The 25,254-nt window shown below is 43.1% G+C and overlaps 3 protein-coding genes and 1 long non-coding RNA gene across 8 annotated transcripts; 2 read left to right on the top strand and 2 right to left on the bottom strand.

The window, feature by feature from the left end:
- Positions 1-330: 330 nt before the first annotated feature.
- Positions 331-4,041, bottom strand: rwdd2b (RWD domain containing 2B). Of its 2 annotated transcripts, XM_061826880.1 has the most exons (5): positions 3,956-4,041; positions 2,952-3,195; positions 2,772-2,839; positions 1,632-2,000; positions 331-1,405 (listed from the first exon to the last, which is right to left on the bottom strand). In XM_061826880.1, exons 2-5 carry the CDS (start codon positions 3,192-3,194, stop codon positions 1,171-1,173), a joined length of 915 nt encoding a protein of 304 aa, XP_061682864.1. In that variant the 5' UTR covers position 3,195; positions 3,956-4,041; the 3' UTR covers positions 331-1,170. The 2 variants fall into 2 exon arrangements, with proteins under 2 accessions (XP_061682864.1, XP_061682865.1); XM_061826881.1 differs by lacking the exon at positions 3,956-4,041 and having other exon boundaries at positions 2,952-3,207.
- usp16 (ubiquitin specific peptidase 16) lies at positions 2,965-17,921 on the top strand. 3 transcript variants are annotated; one of them, XM_061826877.1, is made up of 18 exons: positions 2,965-3,093; positions 4,201-4,278; positions 4,756-4,955; positions 5,029-5,132; positions 5,971-6,083; positions 6,253-6,476; positions 6,554-6,649; positions 9,559-9,689; positions 9,772-9,859; positions 12,667-12,748; positions 12,832-12,923; positions 13,017-13,070; positions 13,650-13,796; positions 13,931-14,513; positions 14,737-14,831; positions 14,925-15,011; positions 15,925-16,063; positions 17,525-17,921. In XM_061826877.1, exons 2-18 carry the CDS (start codon positions 4,218-4,220, stop codon positions 17,638-17,640), a joined length of 2,412 nt encoding a protein of 803 aa, XP_061682861.1. In that variant the 5' UTR covers positions 2,965-3,093; positions 4,201-4,217; the 3' UTR covers positions 17,641-17,921. The 3 variants fall into 3 exon arrangements, with proteins under 3 accessions (XP_061682861.1, XP_061682859.1, XP_061682858.1); XM_061826875.1 differs by lacking the exon at positions 2,965-3,093 and adding an exon at positions 3,233-3,732; XM_061826874.1 differs by lacking the exon at positions 2,965-3,093 and adding an exon at positions 3,921-4,062.
- LOC133504538 (uncharacterized) lies at positions 14,072-15,913 on the bottom strand. Its single transcript, XR_009796009.1, has 4 exons — positions 15,500-15,913; positions 14,632-14,813; positions 14,327-14,507; positions 14,072-14,212 (listed from the first exon to the last, which is right to left on the bottom strand). It is a non-coding gene; the product is annotated as an uncharacterized LOC133504538 (long non-coding RNA).
- Positions 17,922-17,923: 2 nt separating the features above from the next.
- LOC133504536 (transcription regulator protein BACH1-like) lies at positions 17,924-25,254 on the top strand. Of its 2 annotated transcripts, none has more exons than XM_061826879.1 (5): positions 17,924-18,065; positions 19,595-19,851; positions 21,253-22,230; positions 23,608-23,814; positions 23,892-25,254. In XM_061826879.1, exons 2-5 carry the CDS (start codon positions 19,609-19,611, stop codon positions 24,108-24,110), a joined length of 1,647 nt encoding a protein of 548 aa, XP_061682863.1. In that variant the 5' UTR covers positions 17,924-18,065; positions 19,595-19,608; the 3' UTR covers positions 24,111-25,254. The 2 variants fall into 2 exon arrangements, with proteins under 2 accessions (XP_061682863.1, XP_061682862.1); XM_061826878.1 differs by having other exon boundaries at positions 19,573-19,851.

The raw sequence follows: 25,254 nt of genomic DNA, 5'->3' as shown, positions 1-25,254 counted from the left end.
GAATGGTTGCTGGGGAATCGGTGACATCGACTAACGGATGGGTCGCTCGCAACAAAAACACACGTCGATGAGTTAGCGATGAAGGTATTATGGAGCAGTATTGATCAGGAACGCTATGAGGGTATTATGGAGCAGTAACTGATCGAGATCACTATGAAGGTATTATGGAGCAGTATTGATCAGGATCGCTAATGACCTGCACAACAAGTGGAGGCACACAGAATGTCAATAACGATGTGCCTGTGGACACCGACTCCAAATATACTCGCGAGGCAGAAACTGTGAAAACGCATTTGAATCTTTAAAAAAAATTGTCTATCAAAGGTTTTTTTTTTTTTTTTTTGCATGTTTATTGGATCGGATTGGATTTTGCGTTTGAAAGCGTTCGGCTTGTTAAACATTGCCACCTGCTGGCCACAAGAGAGCACGCACACAGAAACGATGCTTTTCCAGAAGGTTCTCCACGAGGAGGTTCTATAAATTATCCGGTTGAAAGTCACTTAATTTGAAGAATAATTTGAACGTCATTTGAAAAACCCTAACCAGTTTTTAACCCTAACCTAATCCAAAAACCATGTAAGATCCTGAACCAGGCCTGAGGCCTAAATTTCAAACCCTAACTGTAAACCTGGCCCCTGAGCAGAAAACCCAACTCTGAAGATAAACTTAGTTTGAAATTCTTGAAACCTTAATTTGTGCAATTTTCTCCTTTTAAAATGCGATCCTAATGGGTAATTTGGCAACCCTTTCCCTAATTAATCCGTGATTTTTATCTTGAAAGAGACACAATCATTAATCACAGCTTTTAATTGGAGTGCGGTCCCCGATTGATCTACCTTATCGTGAAAAGAAAATGGGTTTCTTATCTATAATTCTTCAGATCAAATCAATAGTCGCCATAGCAGCAGCGTTTGTGAATCGAGCTGCTCCCGCGGGGCCTGCGTGGCTAATACGAGTAGCATTTTGAATTTGCTTGTCCATTTTTCCCTCAAATCTCAGCAGAAACATTCACTGTGAGGTAAAACTGCAAACCGTAATCTGGGATTTCAAATTCTGCTAACTGTGTGGTCAATTTCCACTGCGTCGTACGATCAAGCTGTGCTCACCATCCGATCAATACTTTGCAAACAAACAAGGCGCCGTGTGTGGGAAATATAGCAGCGGGGTCCACTAGCCCCTCCCTTCCACACCGAAGTACATCTGGAAGACGTCGCCGCAGCCCTTTTCCCGCAAGAACTGGTAGAGCAGGCCCAGGTCCATGTGGTTCCCACAGGGGTCGAACGCCGCTTCCTCGAACCCGCAGAACTTGCGCAGGGAGTCCACGCTTGGGCCGCTCGGCACGTCGTGCCGGGGAACGTCTTCTCGGTGGCGGATCGTGATCCGCTTCCACGTCAAGGCTTTGAGTCTAGAGGAGGGGGCTGCGTTTTAGTGGCTCACCCTGAGAGATTAACATTGAAAGCAATATAGTACTCTATTGTGGATAATTGGATTGCAGTTTAAAACCTGGACCCAGGCCGGAGACCCCAAATTCAAAGCTCTCATTTCTTGGATTTACCAGTCCGATAAAATCCCAAAAAGCAATGAAAACAATTCAAAACCCAAGTGTCTCTTTAAACATAAGCCGAAGTTACCTGGACCAGAACTCCTCGCAGGCCTCCTGATCGCCTTCGACACAAACAATCCCGGGCTTGCCGGGCATGCTGAATCCCGACAGTCCGAGCTCCTTGGCCCACTCCAAGATGTTCTTCCTCTTGGTGCTGTTGTAGATGTGGTGGCTGTAGATCCACAGGCGACTGAACGCCTGCCGCCGCAGTGGCGAGGCCGCGTCCGTCAGGGGAGGAGGAGGCGCAGAGGAGCTTTTGTCTACGTATGCGCGCAAGTTCTCCTTCAGCCACTCCACCGCCGACAGAACGCAGACTTCACCCGGGCACGCGTCGGCGAGGTGCGCGTTGAGTCCGGCGTGGAGCTGCGTCTGCTGGCCACGGCTCAGTCCACTACAGCTTCGTCCAAAATATAGACACACATTTACGCACACAAATAAATTTGGTAAAAAAAAAAAAAGTAAGTGAGTGCTTTAAAAATTCTGCAATGTCCATCTTAGTGGTCATAAAATAAATTCTGTTTTTTACCCAAATGTATTTATACAGCATTTCATACACAAGGCAACTTTCATGATTAAAAGTGTTTAAAAAAACATGGAAAGCAGTCTGCTTAAAATAACATTTTCATATTTTTCACATCTTAAAGATAAACCTGTTACTGAGTCATCAATGCACGGGAAACCATAATCCTCACTTTGATCTATTACAAAAATGATTATTTGCTTGCTGTGGGATGAACAACCTGCAATTGACGTCCATTTGCAGTTGACCCTGACGCAGACTCAGAAGTTTATGTATATATCAAAAACTACCAACCCTTCCTTTACATTAATCAGTAACTGTTTTAAAAATGATTGGTGAAAATAACGTTTTAAATGTCCCTGTTGTTCTTTATTTTCTTTTTTTTTCATTAAACAAATCAAAATTATCAATATTATTACAACCACAATAATCGGTGAATAAACAGAAATTCGGAAAAGACTGCAAACTAATTTGTATCCAATTAAATATTCAATAATCAATTGCAATGACTGTATTTTTATGCATACATTTTTACATGTATAATGTTTGGTAATTGCCCGATGCTGATACCACTGTAGTTGACTTACACTATCTCTAAAGTATATAAAATAACCCAAGTATGTATTTAATTTGTAATGACATTCCTACCGAACTGTTATCTCCGGGACCACACTGGGATACTCGGGTGGATACGTGCAGGAGAGAATGAACTCCACCTGTAAACATTACATTAAATGACGGATTTTTAAAAATAGAGACATAATAATAATCATATTGCATACTAATAAATTCCAATTGACAGATTGCGTCCCTTTCCACATTGTTTACCCCCTCAGCGACTCCTGTGTCATCTTCCAGCCTCTGCTTGATGACGAACTGGGGTCTGGATGTGGGAGGTGATACCGGTGGGCCGTCGGTGGACGCCGGCGACGACCCCTCGGCGTCGGCGTAGTCTCGGAGCTCGGCCAGGGCAAGTTGATCTACGATCTCCAGTTCTTCGTGCGTGGGGAACATGCTGGACAGCAGCTCGAGCTCCGCCAGTTGAGCTTCTGCCCATTCCCGGCACGACATGCTGAGATATGTACTTTATTATGTACTCATTTAAAAGTGTGTCATTGTCCCCCCCCCCAATTTTTTCTGTCGGTTGATGAAACTTTCTTTCTACACGGCCACGTTGAAGACCGCACAAATGTGCACTTCCACCCGGAACATTTTAGGCGAGGCACCATCTCGCGCATTTGCTTATCCGAGCCGGGCACGCTTGACTAGCTGGTACCACCGGAATGTTTTTTTTTTTCAACGCATCGAACTGCGTTCACACCGGATGATTTTTTTTTGTGATAAATACTCGCTGTATTTAATTCTAGTATGCCAAAACTGGAATTATGATAATGATCCCGAAATGGCCGAAAGCACCGAATGCTAAAGATTAGCTTGCGGGCACGCCCGGAGCCTTTTAGACAACGCACCGCAAAAAAAAAAAAAAAAAAAAAAAAAACACCCACCGGACAATTTTTCATTATTTTTTTTTTTTAAACGTGCCCAAACTCGTTCAATGAGTTTCAACGTGACCTTCAATAATACGACTAAGTAATAACTGGACAAAAAGGTGTGGGCCCAGTAGACTCGTTAGTTTCTTTTCTTAGCTTAACATGCTCACGATGGAACATTTTAAGCGACGCACCGGAAGCGCATAGACACCGGACAGTGGAAATAATCGACACGGTTCACATTTAGGTTCCGTTTCTTGACCGCTGATATGAAAATGATTTTCTTTTTCTTAGTTTGCCAAATGGGCGAAGTTTTTTACTCAAAATATGTAATAATGTAACCTCCAAATGTAGTTCCACGAGACATTTGCTATTAAAGTTGGTATCTGGCGGGGGAAAAAAAAGTAAAGGAAAGTAGAAGTGACGTGTTTCGCCCGTGTGTGTGTCAAGTAAGTCTCCTCAAGCAGGGAGTTTTAATACGTTATGACATGACGTCCACCAATGCGACTTTGAACTATACGTAATTGGCTTGTTTTTAAACGATATTACGACAAATGTACGTCATGTGTGGTTTTCATCTCTCATAGCGAAAACTAGGGGACTCATGGGGAAGAAAAAAGCCAGGGACAGGAGCTCCAGAGATCATGATGAGTTTGAAATGACAGGTAAGCATGCGCTACATCTTGACTCAAATGCATTTTTTATTTCATTAAACCTTTTTTGTAAATCCAGGTGAGGCAATTTAGAACAGATTCTTATTTGCTGTGCCGACCTGACTAAAGACAGTCGAGTATACCATAATGCTGTTTTTATTTTTTTATGGAGGGGGCAAACTATTCAAAGTTGCTTGGCTTTATGTAAAAATTTAAAAACAGCATTTTAAATTCACTTGGGTTATATCTTGGCTGATATTTACATTTGTTTGATGATCATAAGTGAGTAAACTGCAAAAATCTCGAGATTTTCAGCAGGCGCCAATACTTTTTTTTCATACCACTGTACATAAAACATTCCATTACACAATAGCATATGATAAATAAAATGTTCATAACGGGCTCATAACAGTCACAGGTATCAAGTACAGTATTTATTAGGATCTTTTTGACAATTATTTAACTTTCTTTTTGTTTTAATCATCACAGGTCCAGTTTGCAGGCACATTAGGAAAGGCACAGACCAGACTCTTCTCAAGACAATCTCTGGCATATTTGACTGGACACGTTGCCAGGATTGCAATAATGACGATAATAAGGAGAACATAAGCACAGACCATTCTGTGGACTCTGATGATGAGAAGGACGCAGTGGTGGAAGTCTGGATGTGCATGAAATGTGGCCATAGAGTGAGTTCGTATGACTTGCTGTGTTTATTTTTTATTTTCTAACCGAGTGTTTAATTTCAACCTTTCCCTAAAGGGGTGCGGACGAAGGTCCGAGAACCAACATGCCATCAAGCACTATGAAACGCCGCGCTCCGATATGCATTGCCTGGTGATCAGCTTGGACAGCTGGAGTGTTTGGTGAGTGTGCCACGTACAAATTGAGACCGTCTAATGCTCAATGCGTCGATCGCAATCCACCGAGGCAGTCTTGGTCGATCGCGGGACGGCGCGCCAAAAAAAAAAAAGACGTCAACCAATGGTCCCTCTAAACTGCGTGCGCCCTATTGTGCACCGCTGATGCAGTCTCGCAATATTCTGCGTTGTGCACGCAAAAAAAATAACAATCCAAATGCAAAATTAAAGTATAACACAAAGCAATGCAATGTGATTCAATGAGTGAGGGATGACTGGTTGTTACATCCAATGGCACAATTCACATACATACTGTAAAAAAATGAAAAGAAGAAGCCACTGGTTTCTTTTAGGCAGCACACGGAACTTTCTCGAATGACCGCTGCTCCGCCACACTCTCTTTTTTCCTAGTTTACCTTACACCTACCCCCCATCCCCGCTCTTAAAGACGTACACTTATAATTATAAATGTTACAGTACTTACGCAGCCCATCAACGCAGTTTTTTATAATGGATGAGAATTTCTCTTTTCCGAGTGGGAAAGATCTGGTCTGAAGCCAAAGCAGAAATTGCAGGATGAGATTGTGTGTCATTTTAAAATTCCACGTTGGCGCAGCCTGATCCAGGATGAAAGCACAGACAATACAGCGCTCATAAAGCTAATTCTGTATTTTAAATATAGAAGGCGACATAACATTAACCTTAAAACGGTTTGGGAGCATCATCATCATCATCCCCCCCAGTTCGCGAGAGGCTGGCTGCATAAAAAGTAGATCTTGGGGTAAAAAACTCTGGGCATCTCTGATCTAATCCCTTGGACCTCTTTCTCCCGCCCTCCATTCAGGTGCTACGAATGTGACGATGAGGTGAGGTACTCCGGGAGCAGTCAGCTGGCTCAGCTGGTCAACAACATAAAAAAGAAGACACAGTTGGAGCCTGTAAAAAAAACACAGAAAAGTAAGAGTAAAATATGCCGGAACTGCTAATGCCCCACACAATCCATTATGGAATGCTGTCTCCTCCTCCCCCCATGTTGCAATACACTCCGTTTACCGTTCTATAGTTCAGCATAATTGTCATTATCCCTCTTTGGTATCCCTGGCTTTCTTCTGCCGTGGCGTCACAGAAGACAGCGTGTCGGAGGTGCGTCCGAAAAGCATCACTTTCAAGACTGAAGAAGACAAAGACAAGGAGAACATTAAAAACCAGAGAAGCGAGAGGAAGACCGCCAAGAATGAGTCTGCGTCCAAGTTGCCAAACTCCAGCGGCCCAACGGAAGACAGCAGTGGCGTTCCGGTGCGGGGGCTGAGCAACCTGGGAAATACTTGTTTCTTTAACGCAGTCATCCAGGTGAGCTTTAAAAGACTGCAAAAAAAAAGACAAAGGTTTCCCAGCACCCGTAAATATTTTCTCAATTCTCTTTGCAGAACCTTTCGCAGACGCAGATGTTAAGACAGACGCTCAACAAGGTGATAGATGACAGGACGACCGTCAGCGTCAAACCTGCTTCTTCTTCTGCACTGGTGCGTGACTATCACATGACTACAACTTATTCACATCTAAAGTACCTCAAATATGTATTTGATCCTTGTTAATGTTATGCCCTGAAATGGGTCACTGTTTGAGCAGCCTGGACAAAGATGCTGACCACATGACTGATTTACACACAAGAGACCATACCGACTCTCCCAAGGACAAAAATCGGTAGCTTCCACAAAAGGAAAATTCCCATAAAATCAGTGATTTGTGCTATTTTATATTGGGCTTTGAGATGGGCGAATGAGGGACATTTTTTAGGCCTTTTTCTACTTCAGGGTTTGACAGTAACAGACCCCCAATGGCCTGGGGCCAGTACGGCGCTGTCGGGCCACAGACGACCTATAAATGCTGGTCCATCTGAGACAGGAAGACAAATGATGCATAGGGCTAAATTTAATCCTGAAATTGATTTTGGCTTTTCACAATCATAAAAAAAACAATTGAAAAAACTGAGGTCCTGGGTTCAACCCCGGACCCGCCTGTGTGGAGTTTGGATGTTCTCCCCGTTCCTGCGTGAGTTTTCTCCGGGCACTCCGGTTTCCTCCCAAATGACAAAAACATGCAACATTAATTGGACGTAGGTGTGATTGGGAGTGCGGCTGTTTGTCTCTATGTGCCCTCCGATTGGCTGGCAACCAGTTCAGAGTGTGCCTCGACTCCTTCCCGTTGAAAGCTGGGATAGGCTCCAGCACTCTTCGCGACAATCGTGAGGATAAGTGGAAAAGAAATTGGATGGATAATCACTAGCGATCTAATGCTAATGATGACAGCTAGTGATTATCTAAGAAAATGGATGGATGGATGGATGGATAATAATTGAAAAACTCCCAAAGCGCGGGTTGTCAATGCAATTTCTTGCGTTGTAAGTGTACCATGAACGCACCTTGCAGCAAGCATGTAAACGCATCTTCTTCTGCGCTCCCTGAACGTGTTTTAAGGTATTTGATGACTAAATTGGATTTTCCTGAAAAACTGAACACACAACAAAAATAATTGCATACATTGTATGTGTAAAGACGGGACATTTTAACTTTAAAAATTCCATCTTATGCTCACAGTCAATGGAAAGCCTGATGCGCTAGCTAACATTAACATTCATTCATGAGAGGGTTTCACCTTCAAATAATATTCACACACAAATTCAGTTGTAACAGTGTAATAATACATACATCGTTCCTAGTCTGTTTAAAAAAGAAAAAAAAAGTTTAATAAAAGTCAAACTTTATTGACTCCTTAGAGGACAAGCCACGCACAGCAGGAACAGCACCCAGGCACTTATTTCCTCCTGACTGACTGACATGAACCTGAAATCTTCACAGTATACTCATTGTTGGATGATTGATCAAATGCATCCATCAGTTGTAAATAACCACAGGAAAACGGTCAGTGGCGATAAAACATTTGATACCTCAATTAAAAAAAACTTTATTCATGTGCATTGTTGTAATGTTAGTATTAAATCATACTGTAATTCATTCTTTGAAGCATTACAAAGTTTTGCAATACCACTGCCTTAATTTTTGGAGAGGTTAGTACACAGTCATTGCCATGAATGCAACTCTCCTAGTAATGAATGAGAATTTCTTAAACGCGCATCAATAATACAATATAGAGAATCTAAATATAAAACAATCACTCAAAATATAAAACAATCACTCAAAGTTAACACTATCTTGAATATACTTGGCCAATAAGAGTCCTCACAAAAAATACTGAATCGCAAACCTCATCAGCCTAAAATGCACATATTGCATATTGATTACATTTTTGGGGCTTACAACGGTTTATTACATTTATTTATACTGTGGAAGGTGTGGACTATCCACCCATGTACCTAACAGTAAGTGGCCAACTAAAGTCTTGTAAAGTCTTAAAGTATCAGGGAAGAAACTAGCACCATCTTATGGACAACCCTTAAAAAAAAAAAAAAACTCAAAAACTAACACTTGAAAAAAAAACCCATCCATCCATCCATTTTCTTCGTTCTTTGCTTATCCTCACGAGGGTTGCAGGAGTGATGGAGCCTATCTGAGCTGTCAACGGGCAGGGTACACCCTGAACTGGTTGCCAGCCAATCGCAGGGCACATAGTGACAAATAGCCGCACTCACATTCACACCTTGGGGCAATTAAGAGTGTTCAATTAATGTTGCATATTTTTGGGATGTGGGAGGAAACCGGAGTGCTCAGAGAAAATCCACGCAGGCACGGGGGAGAACATGCAAACTCCACACAGGAGGGAATTGAACCCAATACCTCAGAACTGTGAGGCCAATGCTTTCCAGTTGACCCACCGTGCCGCCGTCTGTATTATGTGGGATAAAATTTTGGGGGATTGTTTTCAACTGGACATTTTTTCTTGCTAAGGACAAAATGTCTTTTTTGTGCAGATTTGTCATCTTGGGGAAAATGAAATATTTTACATTACAAAGTTCATACAGCTCTGACAAATTTGAGCAAGAGTGCTCACTCGCGATATGTAGTTGTGATGAGGGGGGGGGGGGGGGCAGAGCCCTGTCATGCATTGTGAAGATCTTAAGTAATTGACCCCTCTTAAAGGTTTATAATTAGATTTAGATGCCTCAAGGGAACGTTATGGCCAGACTAAATGAAGCTACTCATTCACTATCACTTACAAGGCACCAAAGGTGCCACTACATGACTCCAAAGCAATATATTTATGTTAGTTATGGCTTTAGCCTGAGCCTTTTTAAGTGAATAACTAAACATAGCTTCTCCCCCAAATTTTTCAAGGGAACACAGTATTCAACACAGCCATAATGGCTTGGAAATAAAAACTGGAAAAGAAAAATTAAGTGTCCCAATTGAATACTTTAAGGGTTAACATTGCCAATGCTAACTTTTATTTATTTTCTTTTTTTTTGTGAGAACAGGAGGCTATTGTAGCAGAACTGGATCGACCTGGCTCACTAACTCTGGCAATGAATCAACTCCTCAATGAAATTCAGGAGTCAAAGAAGGGGGTGGTGACGCCGCAGGAGCTGTTCACGCAAGTTTGTAAAAAGTGAGCACCGCCACTGAGGTAGAAGTCACCGCCCGGACTTGAGATAATCGTGTCGTGTCACGGCTTTGTCTCACGTGTGCAGGGCTGCCAGGTTCAAGGGATTTCAGCAGCAAGACAGCCAGGAGCTGCTGCGGTACCTGCTGGACGGGATGAGAGCTGAAGAGAGCAAGGTATGCAATAGGTGGCCAGTAAGATGCGAAAATGACCGAGAGGTTGTGACAGGGTTCATACTCAGTCGGACCCAAAAATTTTAGGGCTTTTTAGGGCCATTCTTAGAGGCTGACACGAAAAATGTAGGGCTGAAACGGAAAAAAATTAGGGCCAACACGAAAAATGTAGGGCCATCGTGGGAAATCAAGAGTAAGGAAAAAAGACTCACCCAATGGTGCCATCGGCTGTTCTTGGTTCATCAAAGGTTCCAGTACCTCAGTACCTGTGACAGTGATCACCTGTCACCCCTTGTGGTAGTTCTCATTGATATGACCATTGCCAACGTCTTCACATAACAGTATACAGAAAAACTGATTCTAACTACAATTGCAACTATATACACAAATGTCTTCTACTGATGTCAGTCTCAGCACCCCTACGCTAGCTCCTTGAGCCTATCCAGTGCCTCCTCTATTTGCTGCTGCAGAGGTGCCAAAGAGGCTCTCTTGTCCTTTGCTCTGCCTCTGAGTGCATTGGGCTCGGTGATAAACCTCAGCTTCCTCTTTTCTTCTGCCTGCTCACACAGCCTGTCATCCTTCTCAATAAGTGTAGATATGTCAGTCTCTATTCTGGCTTTTTTGATTTTGAGGCAGTAGAGATGAAAAGTGGGCAGCGATGCCAAATGTAGCCAGGTACGAAGTCTTCCTTTCCCCACAGTGGTAGTTTTTAGCAATGTCACTGTCTGGGAACATGACTGCAAACACTTTCGAATTATTTTCACAATATTTGTAACTGTAATGGCTGCAGATCACTTTTAAAGTCCACACGATCTCTGCCTTTAACGAGTCCGCCTTCGTGTATTGAACTACGTTCAAAGAGCCTGACTTCTGGCTGGTTGAAGTCGATGGCTGGACAACTGTAGGTGCGCATGCACTGCTAGTACCACTGCCTGAAGTTGATGCTTCACTATCTTTATATTTTAGAAACAGATTCATACCAACGGAAGATGAGAGTCTTCGCCAATTCAGCGTGTCTCCTTTTTTTCCGGTGCGACTCCAGCGTTTTGACGCCCATCTTTCCTAGCTGGTAGCTCTGCTTGCACAGATGGCAGTAAAACATGTGCCCATCTTTTGCATCTCGACGAACCCAGCTTCCAAACTCCTTACTTTCAACCCAAGCATCTTGAAAAATGCACTTCCCCATGATACAAGTTGGATCAATGAAAGACGTAACGAAGACAAAGTGAAATGCCGACTCATGGAAACGAACAATGGAATATCAACGACAAGATGGCGACTCGTTGTGAACACGGTGACTTCCGTTGACAATTTCCGGCTGTTTTAGATGCCAGACAGATCGCTATTTTTTTTTAAATAAAAGATAATATTTTTGGGGGGAGAATTTTGGCAGTAGAGGTCCTCCCTTTGATTTTTTTTATAATTTAAGGCCTTTTTAGGGGCTTGACCGGTTTTCGCGGATTTTAAGGACTTTTAGGAGCCCCTAAATGCACCTTTGAAAATTTAGGGGTTTTTAGGGACTTTTAGGGACGCGTGCGAACCCTGTGTGAAATTTGTGTCAATTAATTTGATTTAAATTGCAAGCGCCTTCCTGTGTCACCTGGCAAACATGATTTAAACAACCATCAATTTTACAGTAACCTGTGATAGGTGAAAATTCTGTTTTTTTTTTTTTTGTAGTTTAAGCTTTAGCAAACACTAAACACATTGAAATACTTTTTAAACATATTTTAAATGTTTTTGAATACAAAAGCATTTGCGAGTATAGAATGTATAGGAAATACGTACCGTAATTTCCGGCCTACAGATCGCACCAGATAATAAACCTCACTTAGTACATTTGTAAAGGAAGTACCATTTGGTTCATACACGCACCTGTGTAAAAGCCACATGTGCCCACATCGAAGCATGAGATATTTACAAAGACTGTACACAGAGTTTTCAAAGTTTTAATACCTTAGCTTACCTTAACATAGCAACAACATGGTACCACAAACAGGGCTGGTTTAAAAAAAAAAAAAAAAAAAACATTCCGGTAAAAAAAAAAAAAACTCTGACACGGCAATAACACCAGAAACACGCTATCGTTGCGCTAACGCTAGCATGGTGCTAACAGGGCCGGTTTAAAAAAAAATACAGGTAAAAATCAATGAGACGCAGCAGTCAGCAACACGCTAGCAGAGCGCTAATGCTAACGCAGCGCTAACACCTGGTTTAAAAAAAAAAAAAAAACATACCGATAAAAATCACCGGTCTCACTCTTACCTTTTCCACTCAAGTGCCCCCTTGCGGCCGTTAGAAAAAATGCACAAATTAACCGCATCACTGCATAAGCCACCGGGTTGAAAGCGTGTGGAAAAAAGTTGCGGTTTACAGGCCAGAAATTACGGTAATAATGACGGAATTAAAAAACATTTGTTTCACAAGACTTAAAATACCCCTATCACATGCCGTCCTCAAATAGAAAATTATGTAATTATTTTAATCTTGGAACAAAAACAACAGAAATATATGAATGGAACTAGTGAGGCACTATTTTAGCAAGGCAATACAGTAATGCGCATACTCATGCCATCCAATTTCAAGATACCAAATACTGGAAATATACACCTACACATAACACATGCAGCATTTGTTTTTAAAATAACATTAAAAAAAGATAAGTTAACTACTGCATACTACATTCATGATAGTAAATAAGTAAACCAAGAAGCCACATTGCAGTTGAGCCTGACGCATTATTGTAAGCGTAAAACGAAGTTAACCCCCTTTTGACTTGCTGGTGAAATGAATTGATTTCGTGTCTTCAGAGGGTGAGCTCAGCGATCACAGAGGCACTCAAACGATCGGGAAAAGTCGCAGATGGGGAGGAGCTAAAATCCGTCATCAAAGGTAGGTTGGAATTGTTGCTGTTAATTTCTTTTTCCCGTTATAATTGTTGCTTTCAATGTGTGATTTATCTGGACGATATGCAGAGTACGAGAAAAATGGGTTGCCGAAGAATTTTGTGGACCAGGTTTTTGGCGGTGAGATGACGAGCACAATCATGTGTCAGCGGTGCAAAACGGTATGTGCAGTACGGTATTTTTTTTTTCAACTCATTCACTGCCATCACTAAAAAATATGTAATTTTAACCAGCCCCTTCTATTGCTCTTGCAGGTGTCTGTGGTCACTGAGATGTTTCTGGACCTTTCTCTTCCAGTTTCTGATCAGGTAAAGCTTTTGTGTTTTGTTTTTTTCATTTTGTTTTCATTCACAGAATTTCCACATTATTGTTAAAGTTCTTTGGATCATTTAAAATGTCATAATGTCAGAAGTTTGGAAAAAATACTGAGCTCCCTAATCTATTTTTTTTTTTTTTTTTTTAACATTTGGACAAATAGAAATACTGTCACTAAAGGTATAATGTCAAAGATAAATCTTTTTTGCTTTTTCACAAGTCAAAAATTAGGGATAATTATTATACTTTATCATTCCTTTACATTTTCAGAAATTTCTTGGAAGTTAAGTTCAATGGATGTTTATTTAAAAAAAAGCAAAAATTTTATATGAATAACATTTTAGTGTTATTTTTTATGTGCAATTGTTTTTTTATCATCTCATAACATCTTTATTTTGATAAAAGATTAATTCAAAGCCCCACTGTATTGTCATTACAGTGAAATTACCACAGCTGTAAGGTCCTCCAAAAAAGGCTTAAATTTGACTTTTTCTATCAAATGTGTGAACCTGGCATTTTGCTGCGGCTTAAGTTTATCTTGACATGTTTTGTTGGTCTGTCGCTTCCTGCAGGCTTACAGGAAGAGGAACCAGAAAAAAGAGGTGCAGAAAAGCAGCCACACGAGCGAGGACGGCCCGGAAAGTCAGAGCGAAGAATTTCCCGCTGGGAGCAAGTACCAGCAGAAGAAAGCCAAGAAGCAGGCCAAGAAACAAGCCAAGGTGAGGAACGCAATTGGCTTGATAACTGTAATCAATACAGGGTTAGGGTCAGATTGTCATTTTTGGAAAACCCCTTGGAGGTTGGAGAACCTTCGTTAGACTGAGCATTCCTTGATTTATTTTATTGATTGCAGTATCAAAAGAGGCAACAGAAACTGGAGAGCAGAGTTAGTTTCAACAGTCTTACATCTCTAAACCAAGAAATCAAGAAAGAACTCGCTGAGTCGCAAGAAGGGGATTCTGCGCCGAACAGCGTCTCCGAAGGCAACCCGATTTCCCTCGACGTTCCCGACAAGGAGGACGACAAAGGAGACTCCGTCAACAACTCTCAGTCGCCTTCAGCCTGCAGTCGCCTCGGCACCTTCTCGGAAACGCGGCGCTCCACGGATGGCTTCTTGGACGACGCCGACTTTTCGCTGGTGAACGAAATGGAGAAAATCAACTTGAACGACGCCTTCATCGACTCGGACGTGGCGGAAACGTCCGTGGAGAACGTGGACGACCCGCAAGAGGAAGAGGCCAAGGAATACATGATCGTCAACCGGGACCCGGAGCTGGCCTTCCAGACTCTGGCCCGCAGGCCTTCTCCCGACCAGCAGGACTGCACCGTCGAGTCGTGTCTTTTTCACTTTACGGAGGAGGAGACCCTGAGCGAGAACAACAGCCTGCTCTGCGTCACCTGCACCAAACGCCAGGCGAGCAAGGACAAATCTGCAGGTATGTGGGATGCACGGATGGAAATTTTTGTGAACTTTCAATGTCACAAATAGCTAAACAAGCAATTCACAATGGCTCGCTTCTTTGGAACTGAGCAGCTCAGAAGAGATGAACTCACTTGTGGACTTCCGCACTTGTTAGTCGGGCAGGTGCTTGCTTCACTGACCCAACTGTGAAAAAGACAATTTCCCATAATATGTCCTCTTTAAATTTCTGTGGGTAGGATCCAAGAAGAACGTGTACACAGATGCCTCGAAGCAGATGTTGATCTCCTCCCCGCCACCAGTGCTCACTCTTCACCTGAAGAGATTTCAGCAGGTGACACAGCGAGAGGGACTAAAATCCACATTCATACATTTCCCCGTCTTGACTGTAGCGTAACAGATTCGTTCGGCCTTCTGCTTTCTCCAGAACGGCTACAGTATTTGTAAGGTGAACCGACATGTTCCCTTCCCTCTGATGCTGGATCTGGCCCCCTTCTGCGCCCTCAAGAGTAAGGTAAATATGATTTAGCTTCAGGAATTTTGTTTGTTCGGTAGAAGGGAGCTCAACATCCCTATTAACCCTCCTGTTATATTTTTGCGTTCGGTAAACCGGAAATGTTCCAGGGTGAATGTGACCAGCTTGATGTTCAACTGTAAAATAAAAAAAAAAAAATGTTTAGCCTTCTGTGTTGTCTGATAATAACGATTTTCTTCTGTAATTATTCTTTGTCTGTGGTGTGTTTTCATTTCTTGTCACTGAAATTAGCCTCTTTTTAGGGGCCAGCCCTGTCTTGCAATGAGCGACTATCTACCCAGCTCCTAAAACTGATGAACCAATGTCAAGACTGGCTTTTGTTACCATAACGATGGGGACGGGGCCTGAGTCTTGTGACTAGTGTGTCTTCTGCTTTTACCAGCACTCGGCACACTACATTGTGTGTATGTGGTGCATGAACACGCCCAGAATGCTGTGCAGTAATGCATGAATGCAGCTCTGCTTACCTTTTTGCTTTGACATGATAGCGGAGGTTCCACACCTGTGGGGATGTGGGTGTCTGTGTGTATGATAGAGTTTCAGACAACGTAGACTAGTGCGCAGATATACGCCATCGCTTGAAAGTGGCTTTGGATCTTCTCCCATCATAGGTGCCATATCATGAGCAGGTTGTTGTGGAATTTAATCAAAATTGAAACAGGCTTGCATGCTCACAGTTTGTGGTTGTTTAATTTCTCACTTGACGGGTGGGCACATATTCCAAAGACCCCAACTATTTTTACACAAGCAATTAAAAAGTCAATGTAGACGTTTTATCACATCTCATCTTAAACTCGGCCAAAAAAGTGTCACAGTATTTTTTGATACCTTTGTACTTTTTTTCCCCCTCAAACACTCATCATAGTTGACATTTCTATTTTCCTCCATGTAGAACGTGGCAGAAGGAGAACGTCAAATTCTGTACAGCCTGTACGGCATCGTGGAGCACAGTGGCACCATGAGGTCCGGTCACTACACTGCGTTCGTGAAAGTACGGCCCCAGCGTTCCAAATCGTTCAACAGACTTGAAGGTAGGAGCGAGTCGCAGAATTTATAAAGATGAAAGGTGGTCCTTAAAGTTCAAGTGTCATGAAATGGATGATTTTTAGTATGTTATTAATGAAAATACAGCAGCCGGTATGGACCCATCCGTTTTTTCACCACAAAACATGATTTTGACGTATATGGCTTTTTGCAACTCCCACCATGAAAATCTTCTCGAGGGATTTGTTTTCGACAAGAAGCAGGAAGTGACATTGGAAGCAGTAGTGCGCTCAAGCGGACTCGTTTGTATCTTCTAGTTTTACATGTGGGAAGATGGCTCGTTGTTCCTTCGTGTTAGCCAAAATGACGACTTGTTGCATTGCTGGATATTGCTTGAACACTCGAGAGGATGGATTTAACCTTCATAAGTTTGCAAGAGACCCGGTTCGTGGTGAAAAATGGATTGCACGAGTGCAAAGGACGAGAGCTTTGTGGGTTCCAAATGACAGGTAGGTGTGTATACAGCTACTAAAAAAAAGTTTCAGGGGGACCACATAATCCGTCTCTCATAACGTAACAAAAGATCCGCGTACGTATGCTAAATGTGTCGATGTGCACGTCGGACGGCTTCCGCGTCGGGTTTGCCGGCGAAGGCTGCCGCGTCGTGCCTCATGGGACGAGGACGGCTTCGGCATAAATACTGTCTGGGAGTCTGTTGTTAGTTAGAAGTGATCCGCATATCATCTAAATATGGTTCAAAACAATAGGGTAATATTGCCCGGGACACTTCACTCGATTGTGAGATGTTCTCTTCTTTGAAAAAAAGCTTCCTTGTCTCATAGTAGATGCGCGGACGAGCCTCCGGCCAAGCCGGCCTGGCTCATACATACTGTTTGGGAGTCTGTTGTCAGAAGTAATCCGCATATCATCTAAATATGGCTGGAAACAATAGAGTAATATCGCCCTGGACACTTCACTCAATTGTGAGACGTTCTCTTCTTTGAAAAGAGCTTCTGTGTCTGAAGGGGCGTGTCCATAGTAGGGGCCACAGCGTGTTTTCAATGGCGAATGTCCCAGTGTGACATCACGGACAGAAGATGCAGCCAATATGGCGACCTCTTGTATGTCGAATCACTGATTTATTTTTTTGTATGGACATTGAAGTGAATATTGTTTTATGTATTTTTCATTTCAATATCCATTTTCAAATGTTTATAAGGATGACACTTGACCTTTAAATTGTGTAAAAAGGCTGGTTGACGTAGAAGTGCTCATTCAACTCCAGTTACTTATGTAAAAGTAAAAACTACAAACTCTGAAATGTAATTTAGTATAGTTTACGCTGTGTCATGTTTAGCATGTTCCCCATAGCTTTGCTAACGTTACGAACATACTATAATGGTAAATTAGTTAATGACGAAGGAAAAAATACATCATTTTTTTGGTATGCGTTTTCATATATGTACTTGGTGACTAAAAACTTATGGAACCTACGTCCACGTGTTTAGGAGAACCACCTGGAGGATCGTGGTTCCACATTAGCGACACCAGCGTGCAGCCGGTCAGCGAGAGCAGAGTGCAAAGTAGCCAAGCCTACCTCCTGTTCTACGAGAGAATCCGCTAATCATCAGCGAAACTGTGCCTCTATACCTCCTGCTGCTCGAGCACGACCACTTACTACACAACATCTCTCCATTTCACTGACTTCTCAGCGTTAGCGCTGACATTTTTACAGCTGTTTCTCAGGTTCATATGGGAACAAGGTGTGAGCACAAGGTCAGGATATTGAATATGAAAATAATTTGTACACAAATTCACCAGAATTCCATATCGCCGATGGTGGGGTGGAATTGTAATTAAATACATGTTTATTTTGTATGAATACGCAATAAAATGTGAAAGTACCGTGTCCTGTTGGCTTGCTTTCCGCGCATGCGCATTGCGCACAAGTCTTTTCCTGCTTTTGCTGACTGGTTCCGGATGAGCACATTCGTCAATTTCGTCTCGAGCCAAAGCACACAAATGGTACCACTAACCAGCTGACGAAAGGTCGGTGCTCAATCTACGTTTTTTTTTTTTTTTAATAATTCCGTACAGCTGTATCCATATATATCTGCCGTGTCCATTTCGCCAATGTGTTCGCATTAAATTACACGAGTATAACGGCCTCGGCTAAGTAGGGCTCAAAAGAAGAAAGCTTCCTTTTTAATATTTACTCAACGTCTTCAAACTTACTTTGAGTACGTCCGAGTTCATTTGTCGACAAGAAAAAGGATGAAGCAGACGTGTAAAACTCGAGTTTTGTCCCCGACGAGCCCCCCCCCTCCGCCGCCCCGTGTGTGTTTCGCCAAGTTGGCCAAACATGAGTCAGCATTTTTAACTTGTCTCGACTGGCTCATAAGTGATGATAAAGTAGCTACCTTATAATCGATGATTAAAATTACCCCCGCTATAGAACCCTTCATAGCCTGATCAATTTATCCGACAGTTCATTAGGTACACCCGCAAAAAGGTAGCAAACGTTCTGCCTTTGCAAAGATAATGCTGTTTTTATTTTTAAGTTGTACAGAAATCCATCGAGGTGTTCGTATCACATCCCTCTCATGCAGTTAAACCGAAATATTAAACAGAGCTGTCAGTGCGATGCAGTGGAATTGTACTCCACTACAAAATTACAATTTCTACAAATAAGCCTCTCATTAAATCAGTGCTTCTGTTTTGTGTCAATCTATTATTGAAATAACAAATTTTCTATTGTAATACTCGGCACTTTGCTGTTTGGTAGGTTAATTGGCTTAAAGCCATAAATTTTGTATGGGGGGAAATGGAGCTTCCTTTTCTTGTCACACAAAACTTAAGTTTGAAATGTGTGTAACGACAAGTGGCTTGAAAAATGAAAAAAAAAATTAAAAAAGTGACGAATGGGAGTCAAGTGAACTGTGACAGGAAAGAATTGTAAGATTACGTAATCGTTCATCGATGCATTTTCTGAGCCGCTTATCCTCACAAGGGTCGCGGGAGTGCTGGAGCCCACCCCAGCTGTCATCAAGCAGCAGGCGGGGTACACCCTGAACTGGTTGCCAGCCAGCATGGCACACGGAGACAGACAACAGTCGCATTCACGATCACACCTAGGGACAATTTAGTGTCTCCAATGAATGCATGTTTTGGAGATGTGGGAGGAAACTGGAGTGCCAGAGAAAACCCATGCAGGCACAGGAAGAACATGCAAACTCACAGGACACTGGACAAAACCATGTCTAATTTAATAATATTGCTTTGGTGCCAAGGACCTACGTGTGTACAGTAGTTAAGCCTTGATCTTGTTTAGTAGAAAAGCATGTTTTGCTCCCAATTTGTAAAATTTATAGCAAATACAAACCTTTTAAAAATGGCCTAAATTACTCGCAGGTTTTCACGATTCACGCCAGGGCATGGTCCATATTCGGGGTTCACTGACTCAAAAAAAAAAAAAAAACATTGAATGAATTAAACCAATGTGATTTTAAAAAGATGGGAAAAAAGTTTGCTTGGACTCACCACACTTGTATTATAGAGTCTTCTTGTTCAATGCTCAGGCCGAGAGTGAACCATGCTGCTCCAAGCCCAGCGCGCGTCAGTGTTCACCTTCCAGTCGGCCGTGCACAGCGCTCACGTGCTGCAGTGTCTGGACGAGCAGCGGCGGCGAGACATCCTGTGCGACGTGACCGTGGTGGTGGAGGGCCACAGCTTCCGAGCCCACGCCGCCGTCCTTGCCTCGTGCAGCGAGTACTTCCACGGCCGCGTCGCCTCCGCCGACTCCAAGCACAATGCCGTCGTACCCCTGCCAGATGAGGTCAGTATTCCGCTGCTCAGCCCGAGAATTTTTCAGCCGTTTTCGGCAGTGCTTGTCCTCGTCTGGGTCGCAGGTGGGCTGGAGCCTAGTAGTCCACCAGCCATTCACATGGTTCTTATACAAAGATAAACAGCCATTCACGAACCACCTTTGCAATTCCAACAAGACCTTTTTTTTTGGTTTTTAGTTCTTTTTCTTTCATAGAATAATTCATTCTTCAGTAGAATGTAAAACTTCCCAAAGTTGTGCTGCCAAAGAAATCTGTTGAAATGACCATGAATCCAATGGAAAATGTCAAATCTGAGTTATTTTTAAGATTCCCCATTTTAACCTCTCCTCAAAATGTACTGGACATTTTCAACATGATAAAAAAAACACACTAGTTTTTCCAAGAGTGTGTATTTTTTTGTGAAGAGGTATTAATTTGCGGGGTCACCTAAACTCACTCACTAGTCCCCCCGGAAAACTTGAGGAAAAAAAACAGTTTTAACCATTTACACCGAATTTGCTGTCTACAGGATGTAATGACAATAGCAATGTCTTCCATTTTGTTTTTGAGTATTCATTTTTGGCAAATACCAACGCTCTTTGAGGAACTCCAACCAATTTAATATGCTCATTGATGTCAGCTGAAAAGATGTATTACAATTCAACAATCAGCTTTGAGAATTTACCATTAAAAATGTGAACGTCAAGGTTATTTTTGTTTTGGAACTGCCATTGAAAAATAGTGCGGCTGCTGCTCATTCAGAATGCTGCAGTTCAGGTTCTTACCAGAACGTCTGAATTTGAAATAAAAAAATATTTTTATAACAAATAAAACTAACACCTCTGTGTCATAAATTAAGCTAGCCTGACTAGACTTGACTCTTGTAACGGTCTTCTGACTGGGTCTTCTGACTGGGTGGCAAAAAGAGCATTAAACAGCGGGAGCTCGTTTTATAATAGATTTTTAAGTTCTGCTACTGGTCTATAAATCATTATTACTACTAATTAAATTATTACAATAAAAATTGACAGACTCGGGTAAAATAGTGGAGGGCAGAGTCCAAAGCAAACATGGTGAAGCAGCATTTGGCGACTGGACACAAATGGAAGAAGTTGCCAACAGAAGTGACGTCAACCCCAAGTTTCAATGTTTTTAATCCTGTTTTTTTCCAATGCTTTTTGGAATATTTCCACTTTTTAGTGTAATTTCTTACACCAAAAGCTTTTTGAATTGTACTTTTTATTTGTCAAATGTTTTTATTTTTGTATTCGAATGCTTTGAATTGTGTGAAGCGCACTGAGTCACGCTGTGCATGAAATGCGTGATATTGTACAAATAAATCTGCATTCAATTTCATTGATTGGAAGTACATTTGTTCACGTCTCGTTAATTTTCCTCCTCTTTTGCCTCAGGTGACCGTGCAGGGCTTTGAACCTTTGCTCCAGTTCGCCTACACATCAAAGCTGCTGTTCACCAAAGAAAACATCCACGAGATTCAAAGCTGTGCCAAATTCCTGGGCTTTCGCAACCTGGAGGCGGCGTGCTTCGATTTCCTCATCCCCAAGTTTTCCGAACGCAAAGCGCAGGGCGTCAAGCCGAAGGTCTGCTGCCACGGTCGCGAGGAAAGACGGCACAGCTCGGACTCGCAAACGGACCTCCCGCCTGTCGTCCCTCCGCCGGCGCCGTTCCCGCCTCCGCCTCTGATTCACGACTTGTGTTTGGAAACCTGCAGGCCGCAGTTGCCTCCCTTGTCTCTGGATTTGTCGGCCAACGTTGCGTGTCCGATATTTTCTCTTCCCAATCCCAACGAAGCGGTTCGAGAATCTCGGGTCTGGACGGAAAACGTTCTGGCGGCGGACATTAGCGGTCCGAGCCAGTTGGGTCTGCCGGAGTTGCCGTGCGAGCTGTCGGCGGCGGAGCGCGAGGATCCGCGAGACCTGATCGAGCCCAGGGAGAGTCTTGACGTGGACTGCGGCTTCGCTTCTTGTCCCGGTGCCGAAGGTTCTGCTCGGTTATCAGAGCAGTCAGCCAGAGATGAGGGATTTTCTGAGAGGAGCAGAGAGGAAAGGGAAGTGGCCGAGCATCTAGCCAAGGGATTTTGGTCAGTGCTCTGCACGCCGCCTCAGCAGCAGACTCTGCCCCCCTTGGATCAGACCAATCTTGAGAAAGCTTCCTCAGACTTCCATTGGCTCAAACAGCTGGACCTAACCTCCAATCCGGCGGACTGTCCTTTCCTCAGGGAGCTCGATGCGGGCGGCGAGCCGAAATTGCACGCCGACACGCCGTCCCAGTCGGAGAAGAGCCCCTGCGTATCCTCGCTCAACTCGGGGGAAGAATCCGACGAGGACACCGACGGAGATACGGAGGCCAACACCAGAAGAGCGGCCGAGGTCTCCGACCGATTCAGACCAATATTTCTTACCACAGGGGGTCCTCAGTTTACAAAGATTTTCGGTTCCTGCACCGGCGACGTAACACGAATTTGTACACGAGTCGGAATGCAACAAAGTCTCTGAACTGCTAATGGAATGCCAAAATCATGATTGCCGTGAGGCCATCGATATGAAATAAAAAGAAAACCAGTAAGCGCAGAGGTATATTTGCGTTACGTCGACCCCGTTGTAAACCGAGGGCCCCGAGTATGGGTTGTTTTCACGTGACGTCACCCGTTGGGCTGCCTCGAACGCCGCCCATTTTTGAACCCTTAATCATACAAAGGCAAGGTGGACGACATTATGTTTCTAACTGCATTTATTGAAGACGCGACCGACAACACATCAAGCCCAGACTGACTATTAGGCTACCTGGCATACACACATCACGGGACTCGGGACTATTGTGCCCTTGATCTTTTACTCTATGTGACAGAAATCACAAAGGAGGAGCGCTTACCTGTATGCTAATACGGAAAACGAAAGGCGGTGGAATATCATTTGTTTAATATCGAGGCAAACTCCATTTATTCCATTTTTTTTTTTTTTTTTTTTTTCAAAAAGTAAAACCTGCATCTTAGTTCACCACCAGCAAAGCGAAATGTTTATTATTTGTTTAAAATTTGATGACAATGGCAGAAAAACAAAAGAATGGAAAATTCTTGAATCTTTCAAGTGACGAACAAAAAAGGATCTTAGCTGTAATGTTGGCCTTCTGAAAAGAGTTATCGATTAAGCTTGTTAGCTTAGCTCGGTGACACATAAGCACGATGGAGGTTGAAACCGGGCAGCGTGATAGCAGCGTCGGGCAATCGTCCACAAAACCAAGTCTCCGTGAAGCACAGAGCTGCAGAACATCCAAACTCTTTCGTCAGAAGCGTTAGACGATGTCCCCGCTTACACAGCCGGACTTGTGTACCGGATCTCGAGGCTTTGAAGAGCGCGCCGACTCGCAACTCTGGAAAAAGCTTCAGCGAATTGGCGAGAGTTGTTGAAAAAAAGTTAGAAGAAGGCTCTCTGATGGTTAGCAAGTCCTCCCTTGTGTAGTCCCGAGACACCCGTGAAACCCAAAAACACAAACAGTAATCCGTAGACTTCCACACTGGGTACGACGTTAGGTAGAGAGGTTAAATGGCGACGCGCGGTGCTGTGTGGCTAATTCACCAAAAAATGTAACGTCAGTGAAAACAACCCATTGTCTTTGCTATGTCTTCATGTCCTGTTGAGTGACTCGCTCCTCAAAATGTGCGAGTCCAACACTTTAGCTGCGTCGTCAACGGTCAACGTTAAATTGGTTGAGTGGCTGCACCCCTTCACTGTCAGCGCGCTCCGCAGATCCACCTGCCGTTCCCGGTGGAGAACATCTCCACGCTGAGCCGGAGCGCCTTCCAGCAGCTTCTCAAGCACCATCCCATGACGCCCGAGCAGCTGGAGTTTGTCCACGACGTCCGGCGTCGGAGTAAAAACCGCGCGGCGGCGCAGCGATGCAGAAAGAGGAAGATCGACGGCATACATCATCTAGACTATGAAATCAAAACATTGGTAAGTGTCTGGCCCGTTTTGGGAAACGCGTGCACCTGTTGGAAACGAGTTCAGTAGAAATTTGAATGCGGTTGCAGAAAAGCGAAAAGGAGAAGCTGCTTCATGAGCGTGCAGAACTGGAGCAGAACTTGGAGGAAGCCCGCCGGAGTCTCTGCAGGCTGCGCAAGAGCGTCAGCGCCGAGCCCGCCTCAGACCAGGACCACCTGCACTTCCTGGCCAAGCTCTCGGCGCCGGACTTCCCCGTGTCTCCCCACCTCGCCGATAAAAACCCGTCGAGCCGCTTTGAAAAGCGGTAAGTTTGGAGTGTTGGGGGCGGGGGGGACGTCTTTCTCATCCCCGATCGTTCATATCCAGGGAATTGACTTTTTTTTTTTCTAACAACAAACTGTCATAATCCCCACATGGATTTTGCTTTTGGTGCGCTTGAAATTAATATCAACGTATGTGTGAAATTTACTGTAGAATAGTTTCCGAGTGTGCTACTACCTATACAATAGGCTTGTGTTGTTTAATTTCTCAGGGAAAGACTCAATCTGATCCCTACACCCGTGCGTGAACTGATCACACCAAAAAAAAAAAAAGCAAAAAAGTTATTACTGTACAGTGTTATTTTATTGTACCACTATGGTGTGTCACTAAACAAATATGCAAAGCACTAACTGAACATTTAATGTTAGATTACTGTCACTGCTAACACACGTTGTTGGTAGCATTGTTTAAAAAAAACAAACAAAAAAAAGATGCATGGCTTCATGAAAAATGGTTCTTAGTACCGAAAATGGGTACACTCGAGAAATTGTGCCTTGTGCATTTTTTTTCCTTGGAATTTTAAATCACTCTTGCACACGAACCCAGAGCCTTTATTGACGTCTGCATACAGAGTATTTTTTATCGAATGCTTTCATCTTAATAAAGGCCATTTGTGTAAAAGATGCTCCCGTTAAATGGTCGTCTAAGAATGGACAGTAGCGCGGCCGGGCCTGCAGGTGGTAGTGCAAGCCACTTATTCCATCGATAAGCGGCTGAAACATAATTGAAGTGCATGGATTGAAAGTTATAAGCGTTCTAATTCACAGCAACAACAAAAAAATCCTCCAAATAATATATATGTGAATATTGCACAAGGCTAGTACATTGCGAAGTTCACTGGTCATTTTAAGGAAGTGAAAAGATTGCAACTTTTTGAAAATGCTGACATTAGAACAAACTCGGGAAGGATTAGAAAGTGAGAAGTTCAAGTACATTCTGCTACATTTTGGTCAAACTCAAAATCGTCACCCAGGAATGGTTAGCACAATACAGAAGGAGCCTTGCCAACAATTTATTGGCATGACAGTGTAACTTTCTATAATTATATTTTGTGTTTAGGATTTCACTTACAACTGGCTGCTATTTTTTTTAAATGAGCAATGATAAAAAAAAAAAAAACATCTTTGTACT

The sequence above is a fragment of the Syngnathoides biaculeatus genome, chromosome 8 (genome assembly GCF_019802595.1).
Source record: "Syngnathoides biaculeatus isolate LvHL_M chromosome 8, ASM1980259v1, whole genome shotgun sequence".
Taxonomy (NCBI): domain Eukaryota; kingdom Metazoa; phylum Chordata; class Actinopteri; order Syngnathiformes; family Syngnathidae; genus Syngnathoides; species Syngnathoides biaculeatus.
The sequence above is the reverse complement of the archived record's forward strand: the minus strand, read 5'-3'. Positions and strand labels throughout refer to the sequence as shown.